Below are 20827 nucleotides of genomic sequence, written 5' to 3' on the forward strand. Positions count from 1 at the left end.
TTGGAGGCCACGGAAGGAGTGTTGTATGGCATTGAAGCTCGTCTGGAGGTTTGTTAACACAGTGCCCAAAGAGGGGCCAGAAGTATACAGAATGGTGTCGTCTGCGTATAGGTGGATCAGAGAATCACCAGCAGCAAGAGTGACATCATTGATGTATTCAGAGAAAAGAGTCGGCCTGAGAATTGAACCCTGTGGCACCCCCATAGAAACTGCCAGAGGTCCGGACAACAGGCCCTCCGATTTGACACACTGAACTCTATCTGAGAAGTAGTTGGTGAACCAGGCGAGGCAGTCATTTGAGAAACCAAGGCCGTTGAGTCTGCCGATAAGAATGCGGTGATTGACAGAGTCAAAAGCCTTGGCCAGCTTGATGAATATGGCTGCACAGTATTGTCTTTTATCGATGGAGGTTATGATATCGTTTAGGACCTTGAGCGTGGCTGGGGTGCACCCGTGACCAGCTCGGAAACCAGATTGCATAGCGAAGAAGGTACGGTGGTATTTGAAATGGTCGGTGGTCTGTTTGTTAACTTGGCTTTCGAAGACTTTAGAAAGGCAGGGTAGGATAGATATAGGTCTGTAACAGTTTTGGGTCTAGAGTGTCACCCCTTTTGAAGAGGGGGATGACCGCGGCAGCTTTCCAATCTTCAGGGATCTCAGACGATACGAAGAGTGTCTAGGGTCTAGTTTGAGTGTCTAGTTTGAGAAACAGACGCCTCACAAGTCCTCAACTGGCAGCTTCATTAAATAGTACCCGCAAAACACCAGTCTCAACGTCAACAGTGAAGAGGCGACTCCGGGATGCTGGCCTTCTAGGCTGCCAGTTGTGGACTTGTGTCCTCTTGCTCAGTTGTCCACCGGGGCCTCCCACTCCTCTTTCTATTCTGGTTAGAGCCAGTTTGCTTTACAAAACTATTTCACTTATTGTGTATATTTGTCACATCCTGACCAGTATAAGGGGTTACTGGTTATTGTAGTTTGGTCAGGACGTGGCAGGGGGGATTTGTTTTATGTGGTTCGGGGTTTAACCTGTTATGGATAGGAGGCAGTATTTTCACGGCCAGATAAAAAACGTACCCGATTTAATCTGTTTATTACTCCTGCCCAGAAACTAGAATATGCATATAATTGTTTGATTTGGATAGAAAACACCCTAAAGTTTCTAAAACTGTTTGAATGGTGTCTGTGAGTATAACAGAACTCATATGGCAGGCCAAAACCTGAGAAGATTCCAAACAGGAAGTGCCCTCTCTGACCATTTCTTGGCCTTCTATACCCTCTTTATTGAAAACAGAGGATCTCTGCTGTAACGTGACACTTTCTACGGCTCCCATAGGATCTCAGAAGGCTCCGGAACGTTGAATGATGACTTTGCAGTCCATGTCTGAAAAACAGTAGCGCATTTGGATAGTGGTCGATCTGAGAACAATGAGACGGGTGCGCACGTGCACATGAAGAGTCCATTTTCCATTTTCAGTCTTTGAACGAAAACAACGACTCCCGGTCGGAATATTATCGCTATTTTACGAGAAAAATCGCATAAAAATTGATTTTAAACAGCGTTTGACATGCTTCGAAGTACGGTAATGGAATATTTTGAAATGTTTTGTCACGATATGCGCCGGTGCGTCACCCTTCATTACCCTTCGGATAGTGTCTTGAACGCACAAACAAAACGCCGCTATTTGGATATAACTATGGATTATTTGGAACCAAACCAACATTTGTTGTTGAAGTAGAAGTCCTGGGAGTGCATTCTGACGAAGAACAGCAAAGGTAATCCAATTTTTCTTATAGTAAATCTGAGTTTGGTGAGTACCAAACTTGGTGGGTGTCAAAATAGCTAGCCTGTGATGGCCGGGCTATCTACTCAGAATATTGCAAAATGTGCTTTCACCGAAAAGCTATTTTAAAATTGGACACCGCGATTGCATAAAGGAGTTCTGTATTTATAATTCTTAAAATAATTGTTATTTTTTTTGTGAACGTTTATCGTGAGTAATTTAGTAAATTCACCGGAAGGGTTCGGTGGGAATGCTAGTTCTGAACGTCACATGCTAATGTAAAAAGCTGGTTTTTGATATAAATATGAACTTGATTGAACAAAACATGCATGTATTGTATAACATAATGTCCTAGGAGTGTCATCTGATGAAGATCATCAAAGGTTAGTGCTGCATTTAGCTGTGGTTTTGGTTTTTGTGACATTATATGCTAGCTTGAAAAATGGGTGTCTGATTATTTCTGGCTGGGTACTCTCCTGACATAATCTAATGTTTTGCTTTCGTTGTAAAGCCTTTTTGAAATCGGACAGTGTGGTTAGATAAAGGAGAGTCTTGTCTTTAAAATGGTGTAAAATAGTCATATGTTTGAAAAATTTAAGTTTTCGGATTTTCGAGGAGTTTATATTTCGCGCCACGCCCTATCATTGGATATTGGAGCGGTGTTCCGCTAGCGGAACGTCTAGATGTAAGAAGTTAATGGGATATGTATTTATGTGTGTTTGATTTATGTGTTCCGGGGTTTTTGGGTAATGTTCTTGTTTTTTATTTCTATGTTTTTCTATGTTGTGTATTTCTTTGTTGGCCTGGTATGGCTCTCAATCAGGAACAGCTGTACATCGTTGTTGCTGATTGAGAGTCATACTTAACCTGTTGTGGTATAGGGGGCAGTATTTTCACGGCCGGATAAAAAACATACCCGATTTAATCTGGTTACTACTCCTGCCCAGAAACTAGAATATGCATATAATTAGTAGATTTGGATAGAAAACACTCTAACGTTTCTAAAACTGTTTGAATGGTGTCTGTGAGTATAACAGAACTCATATAGCAGGCCAAAACCTGAGAAGATTCCATACAGGAAGTGCCCTGTCTGACAATTTGTTGTCCTTCTGTTGCATCTCTATCAAAAATACAGCATCTGTGCTGTAACGTGACACTTTCTAAGGCTTCCATTGGCTCTCTAAAGCCGCCAGAAGGTGGAATGGGGTGTCTGCTGTCTCTGGGCAAAGTACAGCAGCAGAGTTTGTAAGTGGTCAGCCTGGGGACAGAGAGACTGAGATGCGCATTCACGAGACTTCTCCATGTTTTTCTTTCTCTCTCTGAATGAATACAACGTTGCCCGGTTGGAATATTATCGTTATTTTACGAGAAAAGTAGCATAAAAATTGATTTTATACAGCGTTTGACATGTTTCTAAGTACGGTAATGGAACATTTTGAAATTCAGGAGAAGTGTATCTATAAAATGGTGTAAAATAGTCCTATGTTTGAGAACTTTGAATTATGACATTTTGTGGTTTTAAATTTGGCGCTCTGATTTGTCACTGGCTGTTGAATAGTGTGGGACGATTTCGTCCCACCTCCCCTAGAGAGGTTAAGTAGCCCTGTTTTCACCTTTCCCTTTGTGGGAAGTTTTATTCGTGCACTGCTATGTTTAGCCTGCAGAACTGTTAGCTGTCGTTCGTGGTTTCGTTTTGTTGTTTTTGTGTGGAGTTCGTAATAAAATAAATATGAGCATTCACGTACCCGCTGCATTTTGGTCCACTTCCTACGACGGTCGTTACAATATTACATTTGTTTTATTTGATGGCTTTATTATTTTATTCCAAGTCACCATCTCATCTCTATAGAGTTGCTACCTATGCTGTCTGACAAAATCACAAATTTGTAGTTCTTCAAAATAAATAAGGCATACTTTATGACTGCTGAATACCAACTATCAATCACTTTGATCATGTATTTTCAGGTAGAGATACTGCACGAAGCAACAGCTGCTCTCTATATCACCTCACAATCACGCATTCTTCTGTCTCTTCTGTAGCAGGTGTAAAAGAAACATAGACCGGACAAGCAGATGCGCAAAAGATTATCGTCATTGTAGTTAATTACCACGTTTTATGCACTAAACTATGTATAATATTGACCTGTTGTCCCTACTACATCACACACTCCAGGCTGGATCTGATTTATCTCTAGAGAAAGTGTGCAATGTGCGCATTAATCTCAATGAAGAAGAAACAAATAGGAAATGCAATTCAAATAATTGAGCCAACGTCTGTCAATCAGTTTATATAAAATAAAATAAATAGCACTACCCTTGGGTGTAGCCTTAGCGGAGTTCCCAATAACCGTAAGGTCCAGTTTTCAGGGGAAATGGAAGAGAGAGCCTGTGACACGACTTCCCTTCCATTAACAAGGTGACACTCCATCTTAACTCCTCCTTCACATTTACTAGATTGGTTGAACAGTGCATAAGAGAACATCCCCAGACATATATTTTATTTTTATTCTCATCAAGACCAGAATCTTGAGGATCTAGTTTCAGGCAGGTTTTTGGGGGAATTGCATGTAGTAGGTAGGCTATGACTTTGCTTATAAATGCTAGGGTTGTGAAGCATCTATGTAGTTCTTATGAAGACTTTATGCAGTCTTGAATGTCTTTATAAATTGATGTTGAACCCAGATCTGCAGTAAAACTAGCTCTAGTTAATATCTGGAGTTTTAGCTACAGTGAAACCCAGTTAAAAATGTAAAACATAATTTCACAGCCAAATCGAATGTAGACTATTTGTTTGGTTGGTTTATCTGTAGGCTCTACCCTCAAAGTATTGGGTAATAACCAGCCCACCAATAACGAAAGACCTGAATAAACTTTTATTTGGTTAAAAAAGCAACATTGGACAATGGAGATTCATTTCACTGATCAAGTCCATTCCAGAGCACATTCAACAGGTCCCATCATAGTCAGTGCAATATAAATGCATTCGTGTTTTGCTGCGCTTCCTGCTTACATTTAGCCTCCCACTGGTCACACATTGGTTGAGTCAACGTTGTTTACACGTCATTTCAATGAAATTACGTTGAACCAACGTGGAACAGACGTTGAATTGAAGTATGTGCCCAGTGGGCTAGCTACCTCTGCATGCCGCTTGCTTCTTTCTTTGTTTATCATGAGTCTATGCCTCTTTGCTTCAAGTAGCATGATATCGCCAACCCACTATACACAACAAATAAATAGGCGTCGTCAATTTCAGAGTCCTGGTGACATATCTAAGCACCCTCAACAAAAAAATACAGATAACAAGTGCAGCCACAATAACGACAACGATATACAGACAGAAACAATGTAGCATCAAACTGTCCAAACTCACAAACCCGTCGTCTGTCGACGATCCAACTCCATCATGGATTCAGGAATCAAAATATAATTTGCACAAACTACATCTACGTGCAACGGACATCCATGATAATCATCAATCGGCTTTAATCAACTGGCTGCTGATTACACTCGTTTGTAAAGACGCCAAATAGGAATAATCCCAAGAATAACAGTATTATTACGAAGTAAGAAAGGTTAATAAGTATCCTATTACATTATTGAATTTTACTTTAGAATAGCTTCTAGAATTCCAAAATTAACCAAACCCGGTTTATGTGGCACAGCGAGAATCTGTAACAATGAACCCATGATAGAAAGAAGCCAGTCTGTAATGGCCACTAACCTCAGCATCCTCTGAGTGCAGCTATGGCTCGTGGCTATCTGAGCATCGAATCTTCACAATAGCCTTGCTGCACCTCCTAGTAAAAGGCTGCTTGGCACTCGATGTGTTTCCCTGTCACAACAGGTAACTAGCTACCTAGTTATAGAAATTAGCTGAATCTTAACTTTCTGAATCTGAAAATCAGGTGCCAAGCTTTAGGGATTTTCTCCCACCATCTGTTCTTCTCGAGACTCGAATCGTACACGTGTCCCCACTTGTCTTTCCTTCCAAGCCCCTCTCCTCTCGACTCCAGTGATGTCGTGACGCCTCTGCTGAGTAGGAGAGGAGGGAAGAGTTGGATGGAGGTCGACAGTCATTCATTAAGAACAATGCAATAGATTGATCACAGACAATTAAACCAGTTGTTGATGGACCCGACCGAGTTTCGTTTTCGTTGAGACTCCCGACTGATATCACTTTACCCTCTACATTCACATTCATGGTAACGATGCTGAGCTGGCTCGAGGCTCGTACCATCACAGCGGGTCGCTGTCAGTTCAGGACCACCATAACGAAGCGCCGTCAATAACTTTAGTAACACGAGCGCAATATTTCGAACTCTGAGAACCATTATGGAAATGGAATAACTCACAATGTTCCGCGAGGCATTTGACTGATATTGTAGCTAGTTGGGTGCTTTTCAGACCGGGATTCCCACTGCTAACGTAACGTTAGTGACCACAGCTGAGCGTCACTGTCTCTCAGTCATTAGAATGACAGTTTGCTCCCAGAGTTCAAAGCTCTGTGTGGAGCCAATACTTTCTATTTATGACGAGAAAATTATTTTATTACTTACCGTAGTGACGAAAAATCCGTTGACTGAAAATTACAAGAGCGAAGTTAACTAGTTGACCATAGCGGTTCTACTGCTGCTGACGTGACGAATCGATGAAGACATTAATTTGCATATCAGTTACTTGCTCTCTGATTGGACAATTGAGTCGTCGTTACATTTTTATAATGTCAGATTACATTTGGAGTCGGTTCCACATGGACAAATTTCATTTTCAATTTTGTGCCATAATAACTACTCATGTGTAAAATAAAATGACAAATATTAGACAAAATTGGTTATAAAGGCATGACACACAAGATGGCCGCGGTAGATCTGAAGCCAATCCGCGGAGGTTTTACTTTAATAACACAAACCTGTAGTCTCCCAGATAATAATGTAGACTCTGACAGGCGAGATAGTTGGAAAATAACATGGCAACCTGTCGTTAGTGTGTGGTGACCCCCAGTGGCTCTTGACAGTACTGCTAAACCAAGTCACTATGGTCTTGACGGGGAACCATACATCTATTCCTGACAGCATGAGATCAGAAATAGTGGAAAGGTTTTCTAAAATCTATGAGATCCAAACAGATTATTCTGAAAGTTAAATCAAAGCAAATGCCTTCATTTCTGAAAGTATTACTGGGGAAAGTTAAACTTTTTTGGCCTCGCGTGCCTCTGAGGCCCCGAAATTGCGTCACACACTCTAACCACATTTTCAGATCAAGCATAAATTGTCTGTCTTCGCTAACGTGTCAATTCATTTTTCAACACTTACATCGTATGTTCACCCCTGGTTATCAACCTATCCAGCTGATTTATTAGGAGCAAATGTATGCTTGATCTGAAAAGATGGTTTATAGGCGCCATATGGATGGTGTCACCCATTTGCGGAGTCTGGAGTCACAAAGGTTGCCGTGCGACATGACCCACACCCTTATGTGATGAATAAAGGCTACTTAGATCTCCACAGCTAGTCAATGGCAAACAGTGCTTACTGCAAACCTAAATCACCACATACATGTACATCACAGCTGTCTAAGGCACTGCATCTCAGGGCTTGAGGTGTCACTACAGACACTGGTTCGATTTCAGGCTGTATCATTTACCGGCCATGATTGGGAGTCCCATAGGTCAGCGTCATCCGGGTTATGCCGTCATTGTAAATAAGAATTTGTTCTCAACTGACTTACCTAGATATATAATGGCTCAATTTTAAAAAAATGAGTCATTGGTATGCTTTGTCATGTTTATTTCCTTTCAAAGAAAAGCTTTACAAACTCACTACCTATACAGCGCAAACTGTTGACTGAAGTTTTGGTTCCATATAGGAAAGGTAAAATGAGTAGTCCACGTATGCATTGTTTTACCAAATTCAACAGTCCAGATGACAGCATGTGTTTACTTCATTTCACAGCAATATAAAATAGTGCCAAGTAGCCAACAGCTTTGAGCAAAACAATGTCTGTTGAGGGCTGCCGTTCCCACAGCACACATTTCTTTATTTACACAAACCTTTAATCAGCTCAATAAGGGTAAATAGAACATTTAAAATGAATTAAAAGCAATGTAAAGATACATAAGAGATTTAACTTAGCATATTCATTAAAACCATACCTGCAAGTAATATATATTACCCATCTTGCCTATAGTTTACACAGTAAAGAAATAAAAAAGATACTAAACCGTAATGCAAAAGAACAAATTTCCCCCCACCCCAAAAATGTAGTGTTGCTCTAATTTGATTTCAGTCAAATATGTTTGGGGGGAAAAAAGAACACCCAAGGTTAGAGTCCATCTCCAGTCTGAAGTCATTGAAAAACATTCCAAGTCCCAATCATTAACTGTCCTGACCCCACCTTAACAAGCGGTAATGAATCCATAGTCCACTCATACAGTATACCTATAATTAATGCTGATTTTTATTCTCACCTTTCAACCAGCTTTGAGTGGTTATCTTCATAGACCAAACCCAAGCGTGTGCAAAGAGCAGAGAAGAAAATAAAGGGAAAAAGCTCTGATTGCATTGTAGCCTGTTACTAAGTCAACCAGTTGTCATTGTTGATTTACTTGCATACACATTTTTATTCTATAGCCGTTTGAGCACAAGATGCCTATAATGCTTTTAAAGCTGAGCGCAAGTGTTGCAATGTAAAATTAAGTCCATTCAACTTGTTCAGTTCCTATTCACACGACTGAACGGCTGCTGAAGCTAGTCTGTGGCGTGGCATTCTGCTCTGCATCTTTCTCTAGTGGCTGCTGACTAGGACTGCAGGTTCAGCTCAGTTCTGGGGAGGGTTGTCGTCTTTGCTGAAAGGTTGTGTGGATCCGGGCTTCACCCAAGACAGTCCTGACACCTGCAGCCCCTTGTGGTGATCCTCAGGCCTTCTCTAGAATAACAGACATGCATTACCACACTGGTCAGCTAGCACCATGGAAACAAATGGCCGCTCACACAGCTTGACCAATCACAGCCATGCTGGCTCTCATTCAAGTAAAACAAGCCTCTTTTGGGAGTAAGCTCAGAGGGAACCCGAGTCCATGGCCCATAGCAGACAGACTCAGAGCTTTGTGTCCTTTTACATAAGTCTGAAAAGCACACTGCTGGGGCTTAGAAAACTCACTTTATGTGTGAACATCCGTTCCTTCGCCTCGTCGTGGATCGCTGGGTTCCATGAAGAGAAACGGGAAAAATGAGCATAAAAAAATAACACTTAAGAAAAACCAAATTCTCAACCATTTATTGCATCTCCTTTCATATGCTGCAGGAGGTTTCTTATTGACATAAAAAAAATGAAATACTGAATGTTCAGATTGTTCGTGAGCTATGAGAATGAGAAATGGAATTCCAGGAATGAGCTTTTCCTACTATCAACCTTATTGCATAAGGATCGTCCATCTTGGGTTGGTCGAAGAGGTGACTGTTGCATAGTTTGACGCTGTCTACCACCTTGCTTTTGAACAACTGCACATCCTTGTCGTACCTGAAAAAACAGTGTGAGGTCTACACCTGTTGTATTCAGCGCATGTGGCTAATACATTTGATTATACATGCAATTTGCCAGTCAATACAGTGTGGAGTGATAATTGCCCCAACCTGGCCACAATCTAATTTCATTAGCTCAGAGAATTAAGAAAAAACAGACTCAACAGAATACCACAACATTTCAATTAAACAGCAAGTCTCAAACAGCCGCCTGTCTCTTTTAGTAGCCAGGCATCGGCACACATTTCAGTAAATAAACAATGGGTCTAAATTAATTGTTTATGAAATTACCATGGACACAGCTCTGATAATGCCAGTCATGTGCATTAAAAACATTGCTCGCCATCAAATCAACACACAATTCAAGTTCTCCATGGTGCCGAAGTGCCAAATCGGGGGTGTATGATCTGCGATAGATTTGTTATATTTATACTGGTGACAATTAAGTTTGGTAGTCAACATTCTGTGCAATAGCTGTGTGCATTAAGGAAATACATACTTGGCTCAAATAGACAGAAGCCCGTCTCTAATAAGCACCGGTTGTGTTCAGTGACTGAAGCAAATAAATGTATGGGCTATTAATTGAAGTTTTACAGTACACAATAGGAGCACAAAGACTAGCTTGCTTGTTGACCTATATAAACTGACCCAGGCCACATACGTACACGTGCCCCAGTACAGGAGGAAGAAGGCTGTGCGGAGAAAGAGAACAAGTACAGACTTACAGCACAGCAGCTTCTGGGTTGAGTGGTTCCATAGTGTTGATCTTGTAGAACACCGTGCGTGCATACATCAGGACTTGCCAGATGTGGTTGTGATTACGCCTTCATGTCCACAGGGAGACATTTATGAATCTCTCAACATAAGGGCAAACCAAATACAATTCCAGTCACAGTAAATACAGAAGTATCGTAAAGGCAATCCATGGTGCATAGGTTCATCTCAGACTAATAAAACACCCAACAGTAACACTGCTCAAACACCAGTAGGGCACAGCCAAAGTGTGACATATACACCATAATGACTGACAGGTTTCCAGTGAGAATGTCATAGACAACTTTCCCCATTCAGTAAAACATATAGTGCTGTGCTCCTATAAATCCACCTTCAGCTGGTAGAGACTGAGGTTTAAGAGGAGAAGACCTTACAAAGCTGTGTCCCTGTCCAGCTGAAGAAACAGGCCATGAGGAACAGAGCTGGAACAGCAGTCAGAGTAAACACTGGGCCTTGATGAGACGCATGCCAGTTCTAACTAAGGCACACTATAGACAGCCCCACACAGTTCAACTCAGGGACAGCACTGCATCACCATTTACCACCAGAACTACAACATCCTGAGAGAACACACAATCACAACATGATGCAGTAACATCATAGATCAAAAAGTAGTAACTGTCTTTAGCCTATCAAGGGATGTGTAAGGTTGTGTAGTAGTGGCTAGTACATAGTGGAGCAGACATTACACTAATGGAAAAAGATCAAGCCACATGTACCTGACAAAACACCCATTTCTAAATCGTCCTCATTAATTTGGATGTAATGATCTGGGCATAGAAGCCATGTACTGACCTCCACTTGGTGAAGGCTCTCCTGACATCAAGCTCTCCTGAAACAGGGTCCACAAGTGGGTGGAAGACTGGGATATCAAACACCACTCTCTAAATAGGGGTACAGGACAGAACATAGTACTGTTACTGCATAAATAGCAAAACATGCATTTCAAACCCCTAAACTTTTTCCACATTTTGTTACATTAGAGCCTTATTCTAAAATTGATTAACTACACACAATACCTGATAATGACAAAGCGAAAACAGGTTTGGAAATTAGCAAATTTATATAAAAACAGAAATAGCTTATTTAGATAATTATTCAGACCCTTTGCTATGAGACTCAAAATTGAGCTCAGGTGCTGTTTCTTTCTATTGATCATCCTTGTGGTTTCTACAACTTGGAGTCCACCTGTGGTAAATGTAATTGTTTGGACATGATTTTGAAAGGCACACGTGTCTATATAAGGTCCCACAGTTGACAGTGCGTATCAAAGCAAAAACCAAGCCATGAGGTCAAAGGAATTGTCCGTAGAGCTCAGAGAAAGGATTGTGACAAAGCACAGATCTGGGGAAGGGTACCAAAACATTTATAGCATTGAAGGTCCCCAAGAACACAGTGGCCATCATCATTCTTAAATGGAAGTAGTATGGAACCACCCACTAAGACTCTTCCTAGAGCTGGCCGCTCGGCCAAACTGAGAAATCGGGGGAGAAGGGCCTTGGTCAGGGAGGTGACCAAGAACCCGATGGTCACGCTGACAGAGCTCCTCAGTGGAGATGGGAGAACCTTCCAGAAGGACAACCATCTCTGCAGCACTCTACCAATCAGGCCTTTATGGTAGAGCAGCAAGACAGAAGCCACTCCTCAGTAAAAGGAACAACAGACTGCTTGGAGTTAGCCAAAAGGCACCTAAAGGACTCTGACCATGAGAAACAAGTCTCTCTGGTCTGATGAAACCATGATTGAACTCTTTGGCCTGAAAGCCAAGCATCATGTCTGGAGGAAACCAGACACCACTCTTCACCTCACCAATACCATCCCTACGGTGAAGCATGGTGGTGGTAGACATCATGCTGTGGGGATATTTTTCCAGAGGCAGGGACTAGGGGACTAGTCAGGATCACAGCAAAGATGAACAGAGCAAAGTACACAGATATCCTTGATGAAAACCTGCTCCAGATCACTCAGGACCTCAGACTAGGGCTAAGGTTTACCTTCCAACAGGAAAACAACCTTAAGCACACAGCCAAGACAACACAGGAGTGGCTTCGGGACAAGTCTCTGTACTTGAGTGGACCAGCCAGAGCAAACTTGACCCGATTGAACATCTCTGGAGAGACCTGAAAATAGCTGCGCAGTGACACTCCCCATCCAACCTGACAGCGCTTGAAGGGATCTGCAGAGAAGAATGGGAGAAACTTCCCATATACAGGTGTACCAAGTTTGTAGCGTCATACCCAGGAAGAATCGAGTCTAATCACTGCCAACGGTGCATCAACAAACTACTGAGTAAAGGGTCTGAATACTTATGTAAATGTGATATTTCACTTTTAATCAATTCGCTAACATTTTTAAACCTGTTTTGTATTGTGTGTAGATTGATGAGGGGGAAAAAATATTTCATCAATTTTAGAATAAGGCTGTAACGTAACCAAATGTGGAAAAAGAGGGAATACTTTCCGAATAGTCACAAACCAATCAGTCTCAGCCACCAAAGCAGGAAATGCTGAACAAATTAACCTTTGAAATGTGCCAAAGAAAAGGCTTTATTTTGCGTAAACAGCTGTGTTGTAGTGTTACAGCAGGTCCACAAAAGTACTCACAGGACATTCACCATCAGGATAGTTATCTGGAATATACACAGTGAACTTGAAGACTCCATCCTGGTACAAGCCATGTCTGATGAAAATGACCCCGAACCACACTGGAAAGAAGAGAATCTCAGGATCCCTTTGTATACATTTACATCATTTAGCAGACGCTCTTATCCAGAGCGACTTACAAATCACCTTAAGATATCCAACATAGATTATGTGTAGATTATGCAGTCAAACACAAGGACAAATTAGGCTCTTACTCAATGCTGATTTGTAGGATGGCTGTACATAGATTCCAGGCAGTTTTTGCTTGATCACTAGCGTGCTGTGGGTCACAGGGTAACATGGTTACATGGAATTAAATTAATGCAGCAGAAAATGGAAATTAACAGCGCGTTCTCATCAACGGCTTCTCTAAATGAACTACATAACATAGTGGCCTATGTGCAAATACATCGAAGATCCCTCCCTCCATCCCTTCCCTCCTTCCCTCCTTCCCTCCTTCCCTCCTTCCCTCCTTCCCTCCTTCCTGTAGGCTAATCAATGATCTGACATGGTTGGATTGGTGAAAACAAATCATACCTTCACTTATCCAGTCGCATACAGATCAGTGATTACCTCTAGCAAAGGAGGTAGGCATGAAGCATTTTAAGGTATTCAAAACAGAGCCAGTGCGTCTACTACATCCACTACACAAAACACAGTCTGATCTGGAGCCAGTACTTACAACTCAGCCAGCAGCGAGTACTCCAGGTAGAAGGGACCGTAGGAGGCATGTGTTCCGTTGGCCAACTGGGCTGTGGCGGCAGGAGAGGCAGGCTTGGTGATGGGGAGTGCATTCTTGGGGATGGAGGGAAGCTGCTTCTTCCCAAAGCTAGGCCGGGCTGGACTGGCTCTTTGTTGCTGCTGCTCTCCACTCTGTTCCTCACCGTCAGATCTCTGCTCAGCAGAAGAGTGAACAAAAAGGATTTAACAGCTCAATATCTATGTCTTGGAAGTAAAAACTGGTAGCATTGATTACTACAAAGAGGGGAGTATGGCTAGATTGAAACCACTTAACAAAACACTATTCACCATAACGTAGAGAACGCAGATGACCAATTTCAAGCAAGTCTGTTTGTTTATGCAGATAGATGTAACTGAGGCAAGCTCTGTTGAACTACAAGGAAACACAGACAGCAGTGGGAGCACATGTTGAGCCCTGGGCAATAGGCATGTGGTGACAACCTCACAGGTTTCAGCGAGTCTGGTCTGGCATCAGTTTCCTTGTTCCATGGGAGGTGAGAGCACCTACAGAAAGCATCCCTAAACACAGCCAGCATCATATCCCACCAATGCTAGCTCAGTAGGAAGCACAGGAGAGGAGGATAGGCTAGTTCACAGCAGGAGAGATGCCAGTAAGCTAAGGAACGGATTAGCAACAAACCCTCAAGGCCTATCCCTCTGCAACTAATGCAACTACGGAAAGAATTCAGGTTAACGGACAGCACACAGTGAGTGTCGTTAAACAAACCACGTTGTAGAATTTAATGTTTTTAGGAGGCACAGAGCAATGAGTAAACCATTCATCTGACAAGGCAGGACAGAGAGTAGTCACACCCATGTTACTATGGCAGAGCTACTTCTCCAATGTGACGCCTGTATGCTAAACTGGAAATTGGTGCCTCCCTTTCTCACAGATGTCATTAAGGTACGTAGGCAGACTGAATGGCAATAACAGCAGACACATGGCAAACAGCTTTCACCCAACTGAATCTTAGCAATTAGCAAACATAAAACAAAAGTTGAGAAGTTCACCATTGCTCTGGTCAAACTACAGTTTAACATCAAATCCAAGTGGATTTCCCAGGAGCAACAGGCTCCTCCTGCAACAACCACGCATGTGTTGTGATAAGTCACGTCTAACTATAGCTGCAACCTCCAGAGCACTACGGCTGGGACGATACCAGTATCACGATACTCGTTAGTATAGTGGCAAGGACACAAAACAGATTTAACCTTTAGGAAAACAGCCGTAATGTTGGAAACAATCAGTTGTCATCCAGTCAAATGTATTTTTCAATTTTCAACTAACCGTTTTTCCCCAGGGTGAGATCTATTACATTTACAGGAGACTATATTTTGGTTTAGTCAATATCCACTGGGCGAAGCAATAAGTGGGTTTAGGCCCACCGCTTCCCCCCCATTTATGTTTCTCCTCTCCCGAAAAGAGACTCAAGCAGCCCTTACCGTGGGCAGTAATTACTCAGCCATAAATGTCTATTCACAACGTTTGTTTTCGATTTAGAGAGCTCGCAGGTTTTAGTTTACGCCAAGGTTTAGCTAGTAAGAGTAAGGTGGATAGCGAGCAGCAACGTATCTCTACAAGTGTATTCATGTTTGATTGTTGGGATTGTTGTTTTAGTCTGACAATCGGGGTGGGTGGGATTTTTTTCTCCTTTTTTTCCATGTTTGTTGTTTCCTTCCTAAAGAGACACATTGGTTTGAACACAGAAGTGACCTAAGTCGAAACATTTCCTGACTATTTACATATGAGAGATTTCCATTCGGTTACATATTTCAAACCCAACCTATGCTTAATCCACAAAAATATGTCACATTCAACGTAAAAGGCCTTAACAGCCCGATTAAAAGGAAAAGAGTCTATACATACCTTAAGAAATTAAAGGCTGACATTGTGTTTCTACAAGAAACACATCTTACAGCCAGCGAACACAAGAAATTGAAGAGGGAATGGGTAGGACAAGTTTTTGCGTCCTCTTTTAACTCCAAAGCAAGAGGAACTGCAATTTTGATAAGTAGACACATCCCCTTCTGCGTCAACAACACCATCTCTGATCCCTCGGGCAGGTTTGTTTTGGTACAGGGGCATACGTTTTCAGAGTCTTGGACCCTGTTGAATATTTATGCTCCTAACTTCGATGACCATATGTTTATACAGAATGTCTTCCTTCAGGTCGCTCAAGCACCACCAGGATGGCTACTGGTTGGAGGAGATCTACATTTTTGTTTAGATACAGTTCTTGATAGGTCGTCTTATAAACCCTCCCTTCTTACCAAAGCCGCCAAGCTCACCATGTCATTCATGAAAGATCTTAATTTACTAGACATCTGGAGACAGTTGCACCCACAGGATAGGGACTACTCTTTTTATTCACACCCACACAAGACACACACACGCATAGATAACTTTTTACTATCGACCCAACTGTTTCATAGTGTTAGATATCGAGTATCTCCCCAGATTGCTTAGCGACCATTCTCCTCTGGTATTATCAATCTCCATTCCTAACAAGGTAAATGGAGCATATAGATGGAGACTAAATCCTACACTCCTAAAGCAACCTGAATTTTGTGCGTTTATCAAAGAGCAGATCAATATTTTTACTAAGACAAACAAACCCTCCGCTCCTGACAGTTTCATTCTTTGGGACACATTGAAAGCCTATCTGAGGGGACAGATCATTTCCTATACTAAAGGGTTGAAGAGAACACGGTGCGGAACTGAATGTCCTTGAATCTGAAATCTCTGTGCTGGAGAAAACCTACCAAAGAGGCCCGACTAAAGATCTATATAGGCTTTTGGTAAATAAAAAACTGAAATATAATATTCTGAACACATATCAAGCTGAGAGGGCCATCACTAAATCAAAACAGCGTTATTACGAGCTTGGAGAGAAAGCTCACAAAGTACTGGCATGGCAACTGAAAGCAGAGGAAAGTAAGAGGACAATTAATGCTATAGAAACCCTTACTACTGAGATATCTTTCGACCCTACCGAAATTAATAATACCTTTAAGAAATGCTATGAAGACCTTTACACTTCCCAATCAAGCGATGATCTGTCGGAGATCGACTCCTTTCTCTACCTCCCATGCCTGTCAGAGGAAGACAGAGCGCCTGAGTGAAAACTTCTGTTCCTGTATTGGTGGAAGCCATTAAATCCTTACCTTCTAATAAATCTCCTGGGGAGGATGGCTTCCCTCCAGAGTTCTATAAAGAATTTAGGGAGCTGTTGGTCCCCTACCTCATGGAGGTACTTAAAAAAGCCGGGGAAGACAACTGCTTTCCAGAGTCTCTCTCTCAAGCAGTAATTACTGTAATCCACAAGAAAGGGAAAAACCTGCTAAAGTGCGCCTCCTATAGACCAACCCCTCTCCTTAACACAGATTGTAAACTGGTCACCAATCTCTCTCCTTAACACAGATTGTAAACTGGTCACCAATCTCTCTCCTTAACACAGACTGTAAACTGGTCACCAATCTCTCTCCTTAACACAGATTGTAAACTGGTCACCAATCTCTCTCCTTAACACAGATTGTAAACTGGTCACCAATCTCTCTCCTTAACACAGATTGTAAACTGGTCACCAATCTCTCTCCTTAACACAGATTGTAAACTGGTCACCAATCTCTCTCCTTAACACAGATTGTAAACTGGTCACCAATCTCTCTCCTTAACACAGATTGTAAACTGGTCACCAATCTCTCTCCTTAACACAGACTGTAAACTGGTCACCAATCTCTCTCCTTAACACAGATTGTAAACTGGTCACCAATCTCTCTCCTTAACACAGACTGTAAACTGGTCACCAATATCTCTCCTTAACACAGATTGTAAACTGGTCACCAAGATGCTATCTAAGAGACTGGAGTCATGTCTTCCCCTGTTGGTCAACCCAGATCAGACTGGCTTCATAATTAGACTGTCCTCCAATAATCTCAGAAGGTTCTTTGATATAATTCACCTTGCTAACAAAAACAAAATACCTAGTGTCGCAGTCTCCCTCGACGCTGAAAAGGCCTTTGATAGGGTTGAATGGCCATACCTCTTTCGCGTCTTGGAAAAGTTTGGCTTAGGTACCGTGTTTGTAATTTTGATAAAATCACTCTACAAATCTCCTAAAGCTAGGATTGCTACCAATGGGATTACTTCCTCCTCTTTCCCTCTCTATAGGGGGAACAGACAAAGTTGCCCAATTAGCCCCCACCTCCTTTCCCTCGCCATCAAACCGTTGGCTGAGGCTATTAGATCGTGCCCTGACATACATGGCTTTGAGGTGGGCCCCCATACCCATAAACTATCACTCTTTGCGGACGACCTTATCTAATTTCTAACAAACCCAGAACACTCCCTCTCTCACTTGCAGATCCTACTACAGTGTTATAGTTCTTTCTCTGGATATAAGGTTAACTTCGATAAAAGCGAAATCTTACCGCTGTCTGTCTTTGACCATCATGCACAAGTTTCCTTTTCGATGGTCGCCTCTGGGCTTCACATATTTGGGCATAATGGTGGATGGTAACCTGAACAACCTCTATAAACTCAATCTGGCCGGCCTGTTGCAAAAGGTGGAGGGTGACCTGTGTAGGTGGATGGACTTGCCTCTCACCCTACTGGGTAGAATCAATGTGATTAAAATGAATATCCTGCCCAGATTTCTATATTTGTTTCAATCTCTCCCTATCCCTGTGCCCGCAGCATTCTTTTCCTCTCTCGACAAGCTGACCAGACAGTTTATCTGGCATGGCAAAACCCCGAGGGTTAGCCTGGACAAACTGACCCTGGATTACGGTCAAGGGGGCTTAAACCTCCCCAATTTTAGAATGTACTACTGGGCTGCACAGTCTAGGTTTCTGGCTCAGAGGTTTGACAATGGTCCCTCTCCCTCATGGTTGAACATTGAAAAGCTTGAGATGAATGATGACACGGGGGCAGAATTGTTTTACAAATGGGACAGAAAATCTATAAAAACCGGCTATCGGAAGTAATAGTTGTATCCCACTGGAGAAAATCACTTACTGCTTGAGGAATAAGTTAGACATTTTACAGAATTTGGCAACCTTTTATTGACTATATGGAGAATCTCCCCTCACATCACATTGATTGAATCTCTATATAATTCTTATATAATGTTTCACACGTAGTGTATAATATGTAGCTTACAGCAGGTGACCATATGAATCAATGTCTCATTATTATTTTATTATGATTTATGTATCATGAATGTTTTTATGTATTATGTACGCCCGTATATATAATTTTTATTTTTATTACGCTCGTCTGTTAGCGTCACTTTGTCCTTTGTTGTCTAACATATTTTCACTTTTGTTTTGAATGTTCTTATAATTGGAAAATGCAAAAATAAAATATTCAAAAAAAATAAAATGTATTTTTTACATACAGCAGGTTATTAAAGGACCAAAGAGTTAAGTCTGCTTCGTGTCAAATATTGCAATACTAGTATTGTCACAGCCCTACAGAGCACCATGTAGTAAAAGGCAACCCTGAAACTGACCTCTTTCAGGATGAGATTGCAAAGGAGTGTCCCTGGCAAGGAGTTGGCGATAAGGCATGAGTAGGCCTAATGCGTTAGACACCACACACCTCAAGTTAGACATTCCCATGCCACAATTCGAGTCCTACAAGATTCCTCTCAAACTAAAGACAGGTGGTAACAGCAGTAAAATGCACAAAACTTCAAGGAAGTTATGCCATCTTTGTGGGAAACGTTATGGAGAGACCACACTAGGCTTACTTTCAGTGTGTGGGTGTCTCTTTGGGAACTTTTGAAGGTCCTGTTTTTTTGTCTCTCTTCTCGCTTGTGTGTTGGGTGAACTTGACAGAAGTTGGCTTTCGGTGCAGAAGAGGAAGAGCGCTCTCTTACCTTACGACCAGTATTGGTAGACATGCTCCAGAATGGGTTCAGGTTCATTACTCATGGAGGTGCAACTTCTCCGTCTAGGTTGGTCCCACGACAAGTGTTGCCTGTGCCATTCACTGGCGTCACTGGGGATACAATTGACAGAACAAAATGTTACATTTTTATTCATTTAGAGCCATTTTCATACTGGTCCCCCATGACAATCAAACCCAAAACTCTGGCGTTGAAAGCGCCATGCTCTACCAACAGCCACACGAGACCAAATTACTGGTGAGGCCCTCTACTCAGCACACAAACAAAAATGGGGCAACCTGACAATGACAGCTGCTGAATCTCTGATCTACTGACCATGCTGCTGCTCAGACAGACGTGCCTCATTCATGTCATGACGTCTGCCAGGCCTAACTGTTACGTCTGCCAGGCCAAGCACTTTAAACCCCACCGGGAAATAATCCAGACATAAAGTTGTGATGTCTGGTGTTAATGGTTGTTTAACATGGAGGTTGAGTGTTACCCCAGCTAGATTCATTATTTTATTCGCATATTACCAAATGGCATTGTTATTGTCGTTGGCTAACAGCAGTTGACAAGTTAGTTAACTAAGATCTTTGCTTAGCTAACTACTATGGCAACTAGCAATGTTGACATTGTATCCGTGTTGGTTCACGTGTTCCTATGCAGGCAACTAATTCTGCAAAATGACTTTGAACACATAGCTAGTTAGTTAAGCTATATATAGTTACAGTACCTAGTTAGATTGTTAACAAGATACGTCCAGACGTTCAGTTTGTTAGCTGGACTCCAGGTTTGCAGTTACAAATCAAGCATACATATTCATTTGCGATAGAATCTAGCATTGTTGCTTATTATCCATAATGAAATAGGCATACTTTACGACAAGAACGTTCACAACACAAACTTAGCAAACCAACCAGTTCTGCTAGCTTGCAAGCTAACGTTACCAAGCTTGAAAGCCAACGGTAGGGAGCTAGCTAGTTACTATCCAGTTGCCAGCTTACCTTCCCTGCACGAAAATTCAGACAAGTACCTGTTCAAAAATTGCCCATTTATGTGAACAATTTCAAAATCTGCGTTTTAAAGACGTTGTTACAATCACCACTGGTCAAAACAAAAAAGGTGTACCGCAACTGGCTAGCTAAGTAATCTCACAGACACCGGAAATCAATTAAAAAGCTCATGATGGGCGTTTCCTATTCATCGCGGGATATTTCTACTGGCTTATAACAAAGGGTGGATAAAGTATCTGAAATATGATTCGCTGACGTTCTATCACTTAAGTCGTGCTGTTATGCCGCGTTCACGTACTAGTCGGAAATAGGAACTTAGAAATGTCCGACTTGCTGATTGTAGAACGCGTAGAGATGGGTTGATTAGTTTAGTAACAACACCGACGCATGCGCAACTATGGGGAAAACAGACGGGATTGGCTGCGATTGTTGGCAACATGTAAACTATATTTCGTCTCC

The 20827-nt window shown here is 41.9% G+C and overlaps 2 protein-coding genes across 10 annotated transcripts in view; both read right to left on the reverse strand.

Moving 5' to 3' along the window:
* The window catches only part of LOC115203297 (chromodomain-helicase-DNA-binding protein 9), a 124568-nt gene extending 118136 nt beyond the window's left edge, over positions 1-6432 (reverse strand). For 5 of the 7 annotated variants that reach the window (XM_029767868.1, XM_029767863.1, XM_029767866.1 and 2 more), the window contains exons 1-2: positions 6341-6432; positions 5506-5816 (exon numbers count right to left, since the gene is read on the reverse strand). The gene's annotated coding sequence lies outside the window, so the exon portion shown is untranslated. The remainder of the gene's footprint in view (positions 1-5505; positions 5817-6340) is intronic. The other 2 variants (XM_029767861.1, XM_029767862.1) reach the window with 2 other exon arrangements.
* Positions 6433-7553: 1121 nt separating this feature from the next.
* On the reverse strand, positions 7554-20539 carry LOC115203299 (AKT-interacting protein). Of its 3 annotated transcripts, none has more exons than XM_029767872.1 (11): positions 20089-20539; positions 19344-19465; positions 13403-13614; positions 12936-13000; positions 12682-12782; positions 10874-10962; positions 10453-10500; positions 10030-10128; positions 9196-9302; positions 8943-9004; positions 7554-8708 (listed from the first exon to the last, which is right to left on the reverse strand). In XM_029767872.1, exons 2-11 carry the CDS (start codon positions 19389-19391, stop codon positions 8601-8603), a joined length of 939 nt encoding a protein of 312 aa, XP_029623732.1. In that variant the 5' UTR covers positions 19392-19465; positions 20089-20539; the 3' UTR covers positions 7554-8600. The 3 variants fall into 3 exon arrangements, with proteins under 3 accessions (XP_029623732.1, XP_029623731.1, XP_029623733.1); XM_029767871.1 differs by having other exon boundaries at positions 20360-20536; XM_029767873.1 differs by lacking the exon at positions 10453-10500 and having other exon boundaries at positions 20389-20533.
* Positions 20540-20827: the final 288 nt, after the last annotated feature.

This window comes from Salmo trutta, chromosome 12, assembly GCF_901001165.1.
Source record: "Salmo trutta chromosome 12, fSalTru1.1, whole genome shotgun sequence".
Taxonomy (NCBI): Eukaryota; Metazoa; Chordata; class Actinopteri; order Salmoniformes; family Salmonidae; genus Salmo; species Salmo trutta.

Bases quoted from the DNA above. Each gene is read 5' to 3' on its own strand.
- LOC115203299 (XM_029767872.1), bottom strand. From the start codon at position 19,391: ATGAACCTGAACCCATTCTGGAGCATGTCTACCAATACTGGTCGTAAG. The intron at 13,001-13,402 runs GTAAGTACTGGC...TGTGACCCACAG, and splicing joins TACTCGCTGCTGGCTGAGTT to CACGCTAGTGATCAAGCAAA. The intron at 10,501-10,873 runs GTCAGTACATGG...CTGCTGTTCCAG, and splicing joins AGAGCCTTCACCAAGTGGAG to CTCTGTTCCTCATGGCCTGT.